The sequence below is a fragment of the Metopolophium dirhodum genome, chromosome 2, assembly GCF_019925205.1.
Source record: "Metopolophium dirhodum isolate CAU chromosome 2, ASM1992520v1, whole genome shotgun sequence".
NCBI classification, from domain to species: domain Eukaryota; kingdom Metazoa; phylum Arthropoda; class Insecta; order Hemiptera; family Aphididae; genus Metopolophium; species Metopolophium dirhodum.
This window is the reverse complement of record NC_083561.1, coordinates 17,888,418-17,901,213: the sequence shown is the minus strand read 5'-3', so window position 1 is coordinate 17,901,213 and position 12,796 is coordinate 17,888,418. Positions and strand designations below refer to the sequence as shown.

The window sequence follows — 12,796 nt, the reverse complement described above, 5'->3', positions numbered from 1 at the left end:
AACTTATTTATTTAGTACATTACAAATTACAATTTATTATAATTTATAACTTGTAACTTATAAACAACTGTAGTTGTGGCCTGTTGGGGAAAATTAATGATTTAGCATAATATATTATAGTGCGCATAAAATTGAACCTGTATGCCCTTCTTTTGTCTTTGTTTCTCGAACTCCTCGTTTGTGACATTAGTAATTTTTACGTCACAATAGCACTACATATAATCGATGATTGTACTTCCTATAAATACTCTGTACTTTGTCGTACAATTTATTATTCCATAATATTGAATGTTCTGTTGTGTGACCGCACTAATCGATTTCATATTGTGTTTATCTAAAGTAAAAAAATTAATATGACGTCGAAAATGGTTCTTGTTCAGTTAATTTTTCTAGTAATATTCACTCCGCAATTTTACAATAATGTGGAATGCATATCGTTCTTCCATTTTACACAGGATCCACCACCAGTCAAAGACATTGCATTAATGTCCAGATATATCGTTCATCATTCAGGTAATACCACAGAATAGATTCATACTTTAATACTTCAAAGTTAGTTTGTATTTTTATCAGGAAATTGGTTTTAAAAATATCCACGTACCTATTAAATATGCCTACGTAGTGTTTTATTAAAAAACGTTTTTTTTTAAAAAAGTGTTATTTTTTGCTACTTGGTTGAATTATTTATATTATCTAAGAAAAATAAAATGTTTAAAGTTCTGTGTACATGAAAATGCTTTTAACATAATTGCGTTTAATATTTTATGTTAAGAGGATGTCAGCGCACTGCTTGTTTTCTCTCTGACCCACACGCAACATAAACAAAAAGCATTTACGCAGAATAATCATTTTGAGTAATCTTAGATTAAAATCACCCATTACAAAAACAATAGAGAATAATATTTTTGAGGGTATGACATATCGATTTGTCTAAATATTGTCTCAAAACAATTTAAACATTATTTAAATGTATACCAATTTTTTTTTATTTTGAAAGTTGAATACAAAGTCAAATACCTAACTATAAAATATAAAACCGATATGTCATACAATCAAAAATATAATTCTCTATAGTTAATTTTTGTGATAGATAATTTTAATCAAAGAATACTCAAAAACTTAAAAAATGGCCTACACATGGGCCAGAGAGAGAAAACAAACAATGCTCTGAGATCCTCCTAATATAAGTTCCATACAACTATACTAAAATATTTTGAAGTGCGTAATACCTTTATTTATATTGTAAACAAAATGTTGTTTTATAAAAATATGTAATTTATAATGTAGACAGTATACCTAAGTGTATTATTTATTTTTTAAATGTCTATGTCTTTATTTAGATTGGGCAACACTATCTTACATGGGAAACCAGTCATTTATGGATGGTATGCCAATGGGTAGGGTGTATTCTGTTAGTGATGGAACAATCAATAATAGTTACGGTATTCCCTACATTATGGCTTCACCAATGGACTTATCATTTCAAGATGTTGTGGTAAATATTATAATTTACTATACATCATGTCTAAAATGATTGATACATATTACATTTTAAATAATGAATAAGTTAGTTGATAGATTTTAGTAAGTTTCATCACACAATCAAAACAAACATTGAGCACGCTGGTATGGTAATTTAAATTGGTTATTCTTTATTTTTTAGAAAACAAAAAACTGTTCTCTTGTATTGAGTTTGGCACAGTCTGATTATTGCAATAAAAAATCTTATGACCCTGAAGATCCACGATGTGCGCAGCTTACATTGACTGGAAAGTTTGTAAAGGTACCTTAGAACATCTAATTTTTTTCTGAAATTTTAATCATTCAATAATAAATACATACATGTTATGTGTTATAATATTCTTTAAATTATATTTTTATTAAATTTACTGTAGTTGGATGAAACTGATCCTGAATGGAATGTAGCAAAAAAAGCTTTATGGACCAGACATCCTGTCATGCGTAAATGGAACATTCTTGTGCCAGGTAAATTATTTCTTTAAGGCATGGTTTTGATTGATATAAATAAACTTTATTATTTTATTGTTTTAGGTCACAAATGGCAATTTGCAAAAGTAAATATTGAACATATTACACTTATTGACACATTTGGGGGTCGTAAATATCCAACTATTGCAGAATATTTCAAAGCAACTCCAACTTTCAAATTTTGGGCCAAATTAAGACACTCGATTATTACAGTTAAAGAAAATGTCATTATTGATGAAGAATTTTAAAATTGTGCAAGTGCTCATTTTTAAATAAATTTTATGAATATCATATTGAAAATTGCCAACTATAACTTATAGACTGATTTGTGGTATAAATGCATATTTTTGTGTTATATATTTTAAAGAAATTTATTTAGGTTACATCTTTATCATAAACATAATTTTATATAACTGGTAGGTTATATAATACTTCCTAAGATATAAATATTTATATTTCTTACTCAATAAAATAAAATAAGCTGTATATTATGAATATATATGTATTTAGTCAATAGGTATCTGGTTTGTAAATCATAAATTGATTGTAAACCGTTTATTGTTAAGAGATAATTACAGGTATTTAATAGTTGAAAAAAAAATATGTTTAAAAAATAGAATACCTAAGTAAATCTTGTATATACTTTATGAATAGTTACTTGATAAACTATTTAAATCTTAAACATGTTTGGAAAAAAGAAATCTCGAAATGTTATACAAATAAAGATATTAACCTAATAAAAAAACTAACATTAGTTAAACTTTTTGTCAAGTTTAATGTAATTAAAAAAAAGTAAATATTTCAAGATCAAGAATAGGGCCAAATACTGAGAATTTTTCTTAATTGTTGAGAAAAACTAACCGAAATCATAGAAGCGAGTTTCCGGTTTTTAAAAATAATAGCAGGAATATTTGCCATGTAGCAAGCATTTTATAGAAAATGAGGAAATTCTTTTTAACCAAAATTTTAACTACTTAATAAGAAAATATGGGGGGGGGGAGGAATTTTATATTGACATATTATTGTGTATTAATTGTATCAAAAATATATATTAAAAATTTTATTTATTATTTTTATTATATATTACCTTCTGTTAAAATCAATTATTACAGCTCAAAAATGTATATTGTTTTCATCAATTAGTCGGAAAATAAAATAAATAATTACAACTAAAAAAAAATATTTAAGGGGATTTTCTGTTTTTGTCTAACATACGCGCGACATAGGATTTTAGAAGGATTCTTTGCCAAACATATCAATTGATCTAATGAAGTGATAAGAATTCTGAAAACAGATTTGAATTCACCGTCAAGTCTACTTGAAATCGACTTTCCCACAATTTTGATTTTTTGATTTTAGCTTCTCCAAAAATTGAAATACAAAAATGTTTAAATACTCTTTTTTTAATATGACGTTTTCTGGAATTTGGGGGATAATTTCAAAAATTAACTTAATTTAGATAATTTAAATTGAAATAAAATTAACTTGTAGTTCACACGTTAATCTTGAAACAAAGTAACTTATTAAGTTAAAAGTTAATTTGAAAAAAAAAGTAACGAGTAATTAACTTAATTTTAACATTTAACTCGTTAGGGCCCAGCCTTGAAAATTGCTACATTAGAAATCGAGTAAAAAAGCTTGAAAATGTAATAGAAGGCTCCTAGTATATTGTTTCGAAGGCAGATAAAAAAAATTAAAAATCCATAGTCACAAATTTTTTTTATAAGCATTTAAAGTTCAAATATTGACAAAATACGTCAAAATTACGAAAATTTGAAAATTATTTTGAGTTAGAAATTCATAAAAAAAACTATTTATTTAAAATAACGCATAGAGGGCTTATATCTAAATCAATAAGGGATATTTGGGAGGGCTAAGCCTTCCTAGTTGTGCCACTGGTGACAAAGCAAAATATATAATAATAGCATCCTAGCTTGATTAGCTATTTAATGTTTTCTTTTTAGTGAAATAGTTGATAGAATATTTATTTTAAAATTGTATCCATCCTTATAGAATATATTATGCAAAATGTACTCAACATATAAAAAAATGCTCTAAAAATAAGTTAAAAAAATGCAAAATAAAAGTTTCATATTTATTTTAAGTTCTTTGACGTATTAAACGAATTTTGTGCTTGGAAAGCTGCAACATCTTAGGACTTTCATAGAAAAAATCACACCCAAGTTGATAATATCAAATAAGTATATTTAACTACCTACCTATATGTGTCTATACCAGCAGCTCCAGTCAACTAAACTATTTTAGATTTTGAGCAAAGCGATGAATGTATTGATTTTACAATAATGTGTGTGTTTATTTTTTATTTTTGTGTCTGTCATCACCTATTAGGACAGTAAAAGTGCTTGGATTTTCTTCAACAGTAACTTTTCCGGTGAAAAAGTGAATCTAGTTGAACTTTTGGGAGGTTAAAATTTAAATTTCCCAGTAGTTTTCGAAAGCGACGAGAAAAACAAAAGAAAAATTAAGGAAAAACGGGAATTTTTACGCAAAATCTGTTTTCGAGAAAATCGATTTTGGTTTTTGGTGTAACTCTAAAACAAATGACCGTAGGGACATGAAATTTTGACTGAATGTTTATATTAGGATTTTTTATACACCATAAAATTTTGAAAATATTTTGACTCTTTTTGAGCTGTATACGGACATTGTCAGTTTTCAATTTTTTGTATTTTTTTAATGTTTGTCTATGTATAGACAACATCGTGTTTTACAAGGTAATTTTTATTCTGGGATATCGTTCTCAATCCGGCCGGTCCCGAAGAGAAGAAATTAAAATACTAATTAGGTATAGGTAAGTACCATAATTTTAAATACGTGTAGACTGTAGCTATAGATTGTCACTATTATTACATAAAGATGAACGCTTTCACGAAGAAAAATAATTCGAATACCTACCTACCAAAACTTTGCATACGGACATAAGAGAGCTGTTTAACTATTAAAATCGATTGTTACAACTACCTAATATAGGTAATTGAATAATTAAATTAGTATTTGCACTAAAACTCAACAAGTAAACAGTTAACAAAAAAATAAAATATTGCATCACTTAGACTACACAAAAATAAATTTCGGAAGCTGTGCATTGTGGTAAAATATAATAGATGGCTATTTCACTAATTCAATAATACGAACTATTATTATAGTATATTATTATATTATACACATAGATATATAGCCACTATACTGAAAAAAAAAATGTACGTTATTGACGACTACAATAGGTAGGTAGCCTACCTACCTACTGACATTATTATGTCGTCTTATTTAAACGTATCAGCATTTCCATTGGCTATATTGCAACTAATTTCGCAGACCATTTTATTTCAATTTATGTCTATTGAACGTTTTATTGAAGTAATGAAATGAAAAAAGAATGTAACAAAAGTAAAATTACCGACCCATCTCTATCAGTTTAAAAATGTTTTAATGCTAATATAGGTACTTATGCGGATTAAACTTGTTGTATTTTATTAATCGAATATCCACATATTACATCCAATTACTCGACCGAATATTTTTTTAATAACTGAATTAAACGTGGGCTCCGGGAGAGTTATTTTTAAGTGATATGTCCTTATAAATTTTAATCTGCACTTGATGCGAAGGTGAGTTGGGACCTACGTGACTCGTACCACGAACATTTTTTTCATGTGGTGTCATTCTCGATATCTCATCAATGTAATACTTATGATTTTCCTTTAAACGGACTAAATAATATTACATATTTATGCATTTAGTTAATGTAATATACTAATATTAGTCAGAAGTCAGACGGAATTTTGAATTTAGCTAATTTTTATTTGAAGGCTGTATAGTATAAATAATAATATATTGGGTATATATTATTATTTATTAACATTTACCATAGTCCATAGGTATATGAACATTTTACAATATTTTCATATAGTCATTGTATTACTATGTAGTAAAAAAATCATTTATTTTTATATGATACAGGTAATATCATTAAATTGAAAATGCTCAGTGCTTTTTAAAATAATTGGAGAAAAAAAAATGAAAATTTGTTAAAATTGTTTGTTAACCAGCTTGGTTATACCATCCTCACTTGGATTGTATATGATTAATTAAAATTTTTTTCTATAAATGTCAATAAAAAATTATTTATTTGGTCAAAAAGCTTAAAAGTAGTATTACGTAAGTTTTTATTATAGATAAAATATTAACGATACATAGCCATCATGGTTATTTTTTATAAGCATTTAAAGTTCAAATTTCGTCAAAACGACAGTTAATTTGTAGTTCAAAACTTATTGAATATTTAATTTGTATCAGCTAAGACTAGAAAATTCAATACAAGGTCTTTCATTCAAATAGTTCATACTTTTACCGAAAAATTACAGATAATTTTAGAAAAATTGGTATGCAAATACAATGTTTTTTCAAAAATGAATTCATTCTGGTCAGACGTATATGAAATTTACGTCTTGTTTACTATAGTTGACAGTTGAAACTTGATAAATATATTTTTTTTAAATTATAATAGTAATAATAATACGGGCTGCAATGGGGGGGGGGGGGCTTCAGCCCATTAGCCCTCCCCCTGCGGACGCCACTGGGTAATATTATATGAAAGAAAAAATATCTATTTAATAAATTAGATCAGATGAATAAGAATATGTTTTTTTAATATTTATACAAAGTGTATAACAGAAATACTTAGCCATTAAAAAAATTTAAGTTGATATAAGTTTAACGAAAGAAAAAAAATATTAAAACTCACAATTATAATATTTAAATTCAAATTAATTTACTCAAAAAAATATAGATATTTTAAACAATTTTATAAAATAAACTTCTTGAATTAATAGACGTTTTACTATACATGATAAAATTTTCAAAATATTTCTACTCTTTTTAAGTTATTTATAGACATTTGAAATTAAAATTTTTTTTTTGGTTTTTATTCTATAAATGTCAATAAAATTGTATTTATTGGGTCAAAAAGCTTAAAAAGGTTATACATAAACCCTGTTTTATTGTTACAATACTACGATAGCAGTTGAAAAATATTAAAAATACATAGACATGATTTTTTTTTTATAAGCATTTCAAGATCAAATAATGACAAAATATTTTATCAAATTATTTTATAATTATGTAATTAATGTAAATTTTTATAGCTAATGAGTGAAAATTTAAAACACTCGGTTATTTTTTACAGATATTTTAAGTTCAAATTTGGACGTAATTATTAATTAGCACCTAATTACATATTAAAACCAAGAATGATGATTTTAGTTATTTTTATGTAATTTAAAAATTTTATTCGTGAGTACTTGAAACTTTTAGAGTACCTATATATTATTCTATTTTATACAGACAATGACATTTTAAAATGCAATTTTTCGACAAAAATGAATTTAACCCACTGCATAGTAGTAATGCCCAATAGTCAAATAAATAACTTTAATCACGATAATTATAATATCATAAAATATACCTACTTAGTACCTAATATAAGATAGGCTGGCAGCAAAGGTTGGCAAGTTAAGTTAATTCAATTAAATTGCATTCAGTTAAAATTTATCAAAAAAAATATTTAACTAGATAAGTTAAGATATAAAATTAAATTAACTTAACTTCGTTAAAATGAAAGTTAATTTTTTTTCAAGCTACGATATTTTTATATCATAAACTGCCCTACTATTTGATTTACACAAACATTTACCAAGACATTTACTACTTTGTACAAAATTAGATTATTTTAATATTATATAATTAGAAAATAAATATGACTAATATCGAAGAAGAGTCAACAAATCTGTATTGTCTACCTAGTTGGTTAACTAAAAGATAATTTAACTAGACTAAAAAATTAACTTTTTAACAAGTTAATGCCTAACCTTTGGCTGTTAGTATACGTTTTTCGTAAACAATGATTTTATATCATTGAATTCAAATTTAACACATCCATTACAGTGATTCTCTTGACAACTAATGTTCAGCAGAGCGTTACCGCTTTTTTTTACTATTAATGCCCAAAGTAGGTACCTACCAACTGGGTTCTCTTTCCTACCAGAAAAGATCGCTCAAAATCTAACATTTTATCGAGTATAGAAAATGACAATTTAAGTAACAATAAAATGTTTCAAGATTCTATGATTATTGCTTTTTCAGTTACCTACAGGCTACAATAAAAACTATAAAATCGTTTGATGATATCGCTGTTGTTGAGTTGATTCCCGAGACTAACTGTATATGTGTTAGTTGATTCCCGGGCTATTAAGAGGTATTCCCCTATAGTTGTATATCAGTAATATGATAAATTCTTATGATAATATGTTAAATGAACACTTCAGCATATTATCGTTATCTAAACAAGAGACACCAAGAGGAGGTTGGCTGACAAGTCTCTCAAAAATAGTTATTTTTTAGTTTTTTCATTTTTTGAAAATCATCAAACAACTTTTTTACTGTAAGTATTTTAGGTAGGTATTCATCGTAATTTAGGTAAACATTTGAAAAACATTGTTTTTAAATACTGATATCTGGTAATGAGATTACCAGTATAATAGTATATATATATGTCTTGTTCATCACTTCTCTCATAAAAACTTCTTTTTCTTGGGTTTTCTTGGGTTAAAATAACTGTTATTTTTGTTACTATGGTATACAACAATAAGGGAATCAACTATTTGTGAAATTACACTCCACTTCTTCTATAATTTTATTCTTGTAATAAAATCTTATACCTATAGAACCTTATTATTGTTATTATTATTATTAGAGTTGATCTTACAGAAATCTAAAAATATCAAAAATATTAATGTACAGATTTTTTAAAGACATTTAAAGTTCAGATTTGGACGTAATTGAATATTTAAAGGAAAAATAACAGTTTTAGTTATTTGGTTGTAAATTTGAATTCAACAATATCATTCTTATACTCGTATGCATACCTACTCAATTTATGTGACACACAAATTGACTATGCATACGGACATTAGGGGCTTCTAATAAAAGGTAATTAGAATTTAGAGGCCTATAATACCTTTTCGTTACTATTTATATTTTATAATTTTATATTATTATAATCTACTAGTAATACACAAATACATTTTCAACATTTTTAGATTAATCTTATGTTATTTATACCACGGACCTATTAACACCGTTCTACGGTAGATATGTCGGAATTGACGTCTTGTAAGCTAACAAGTATAATAACAGCTAACCAGTATAATATTATAATGAAATATGCGATTTTTTTTTTGCTGCATACGCGTAATTAGGATGTGCGGTTAATAGGCACAAAAAATAATTTGATAAAATCGTTTTAGATTCTGAGCAAAATGATGAATGTATTTATTGTTATTTAAAGAAAAAAAAACTAAAAATTGAAAACTGACAATGTCCGTAAACAGCTCAAAAAGAGTCAAATTATTTTCAAAATTGTATGGTGTATAGAAAATGCTAATATAAACATTCGGTGAAATTTTCAAGTACCAACTAGATTCACTATTTCCTATCAAAAAAGATACTGTTGAAGAAAATCTAAGTATTTTTACTGTAAAAAAAAAAAAAAATATATAAAAAAAAACACACGTAATAGTAAAATCAATACATTCATCGCTATGCTCATAATCTAAAATATTTGTATTGAAACAAATAACAACATTCAGGTATTTATATGTTATATAATCTAACACCATATGTTGATGCACAGGCTCGTTTCCATGTTTAAATTTTAGAAAATCATGTCTTCAAACAACGTTTACGATATTATGTAGATCAGATAATTAATAAAGGATCAATACTTCAATTAAAATACACATTTTTGGAGGCGCTAATTTTAATATTGGAGAGGCCCTTCCAACTTCCAAGTCCCCTTAAATTGCGCCTATGGTAAGTAATAACAATAGGTATAAAGGTATAAAAGCATAATATAAAATATCTACACTGACAAACCATGTTTCGTATTCAATGATATTATATCATTGAATTCAAATTTAATACCATACATTATATGGTGACCCACTTGTAACCTACTATACAGCAGAGCGACATTCACATGCCCGCTTTTTTTTATTGAACAAAAAAAAAATTCAAATTAGTGTTTCCTAACATAATTTGATGGTATTTCAAATTGCAGTTACAATTCCAATAAGTTCTGTAACATGTGGTCCAGATGTGGACGCAATTTTTCAAGTATGCAATGAATTAAAAATCGGTTGAGGACAAGTACCTAGCTTACTGACATGTCACACGTCCATCTAAAATATTAAGAGGGATGTTCTATATAAATAATAATATAAAAACGGAATCATTGTTAGAAAAGTACCTACTTTTCAAAAACCATGAAAAAAGGTTTAAAACAATACATTAAATTATTACTAACCATTAACCAATATCAAACGTACCTATGTTATTTGTATTTGTTAAATGGTTGATAGTTCGTAATTTAAAACATTTTATATCTTATTAACAAGACAATTGTTTACTTTGTACGTTATGCAGTTAAATAGGTAATAATTTTGAAGTTATCAACAAAACTTTGTGATTAATGATTTTGAAATTAATGTTTGGTGGTGTGGGGGGTTTACCCCCACAGGTTAGTGAGTTAAGTATACATAATTTTAGCACCCCCTAAAATATAGCTCTAGATGTGCCTATGGTTTTTGGTAAAAATTAGTTCAACCTATACCGGCTATACCGTATAGATAAACTTTCTAATAGAAAAATAAATTACTTCTAACAATCAAACTATAAAATAAATCATAGTCTGCAGACGGTTTCCGTTAACAATCGTTTTTTTGTATGCAATAATTGTTTCATGGCTGCTAAGTTCAAATTTAACATACCCATTACAGTGACCAGTACTCAATGATAAGGCACACGTAAAACCTTCAATTTTTTGTTAAAATTATTATTACTTGTGACATAATAACGAATAATGAGAGCGAAGTTAAGGTACAATATTTCACAGCAAATGAATTGACATATTAAACAGTAAAAGAAAAACATAACAATGAAATTAAATAAAAATATTTTTTTAATATAAAATTACTGAAAAACATTGAACACAAATTTAAATATAACGGACAAAAAAAAATTAATTAACAAAATCATGACATTATTACGAAATTGGTATAACTTCAATTTCGTCGTGGTTCTTGAAAGAATTAAAATCAAAATTTAATTTTTACAGTAAATTAGATAATATACAACGTACATTGTTGGTACAAAATAAATGTATTATTTAGATGTTAGATCGTGGGGGTAAATCTGTAAGTACGAAAAAAGATATATCTTTGATTCTCAGCTATAGAAGCGATATTAAATCAGAACCATATTATTTGTGTTCATAAATTCATCCAAAATTAAATAAATGGTGCGTTAAAATTATTACCAATAGAAAGCATGTTCATAATTTTTATAAAAAAATGTTTGGCGTTGCATTTATATTTCCAGTGGTTCAGTGGGCAGTGATCCAGTGTCCATAATGTAATCGGACCATTTTATTATTGGGAACAATGTGAATACCTTCTGCATTATAATGTATAATATTCTTTATCATATAAATAACTAATTTAATTTCGTATTTTTCTCTATATCTTGCTTTTTTCGTTATATTAATAAATTATACAGTTCTCAAAAAACGTTATTTAAAAACGTTTTTAATGACTTTTCAAATAAAGTTCACTATTTGTGTTAAATTTTAAATCTATAGAGATCTACATCGGACTTTTTCACTGTCAAAAAAGTGTTGTCAGTCACCAGAGAAAAAAATCGTTAAAATAAAAAAAAATTGCCTACATAATTATTGGAAAGCGAATGGCTTTCAATCAAATGGCTCGTCCAGTCTGCTGAATATAAGTATTAAGTATATAATACATAACACTTGGGTCGAGTTAAGTGAAATGAGAAGACAAATATCCAACACTCAGTCTACATCGAGTGCACTTTTATTATTCAATTGATTTTTCTTTAACTTCACATTTTTAGTTTAAAACAATTATTAAATTAAAATATTTGAAAAATATAAAATAAGTACTTAAAAATTAATGAAAAATAATTATATTTCTTTTAAACAGAATAAGATAGGGAAGTAAATTAACTCTCAGAATCTAAAAACGTGTAGATCAGTAAAAAAAACTTGTCTAATATTTAATATATTACAAAAAAGAACATTTATTTATATATAATTCAATCAAATGTAAAATAATTCTCATAGAGCAATGTACAATAAATCATTTATAAAACTGTACTTAAATAACAATAATTTGTAATTAATAATTAATATAGTTTATAAACCATATGAAATGCAATATAATAGATATAACTACGATAAATAGTTATTTAAAATGCAATCGTAAACTACCTATACCTACAATCACAATTCATAAAAAGTTATCGGTAATAGACTCTAATGGAATTCACAAAGAATTTAGATTTAATACACGGAATTGTTGTAATAATAAACATTTTTAAATCTAAAATAAGATGAAAATAACAATAAAGAGTTCGTAAAAAAAGTTAAATAAAATAAAAACAAAGAATTAAAGTAAACATTCAAAATCTATAAAATCTGTTCACTGCATAAACAAAACAATGTTTAAGATATTTAAAATAGGTATAAATTAAAAATAAAATATTTTCACACCTAGTAATACATAAATTAGAGTAATATACAATAAAATGTTTTTTTTTAATTAAGCTTAAAATTATAATTATAAATAATCAGTTCAAAAGTAAATATAAAATTTAAAAACCATAAGAGTGCAATACCTAGTAAATAATTAATATTAATTATTGAATATAT

At 25.7% G+C, this 12,796-nt stretch overlaps 1 protein-coding gene across 1 annotated transcript; it reads left to right on the top strand.

Moving 5' to 3' along the window:
* The first annotated feature begins 17 nt into the window (after window positions 1–17).
* On the top strand, window positions 18–2,484 carry LOC132939905 (protein CREG1). Its single transcript, XM_061007329.1, has 5 exons — window positions 18–513; window positions 1,341–1,495; window positions 1,664–1,783; window positions 1,896–1,986; window positions 2,053–2,484. Exons 1-5 carry the CDS (start codon window positions 354–356, stop codon window positions 2,235–2,237), a joined length of 711 nt encoding a protein of 236 aa, XP_060863312.1. The 5' UTR covers window positions 18–353; the 3' UTR covers window positions 2,238–2,484.
* The last annotated feature ends 10,312 nt before the right edge of the window (window positions 2,485–12,796 follow it).

What these genes read in the sequence shown, in the direction of transcription:
- LOC132939905 (XM_061007329.1), top strand. Translation starts at nt 354, where the DNA reads ATGACGTCGAAAATGGTTCTTGTTCAGTTAATTTTTCTAGTAATATTC. An exon ending in TGACTGGAAAGTTTGTAAAG is followed by an intron (nt 1,784 to 1,895) that starts GTACCTTAGAAC and finishes AATTTACTGTAG; the next exon opens with TTGGATGAAACTGATCCTGA. An exon ending in ATGGAACATTCTTGTGCCAG is followed by an intron (nt 1,987 to 2,052) that starts GTAAATTATTTC and finishes TTATTGTTTTAG; the next exon opens with GTCACAAATGGCAATTTGCA.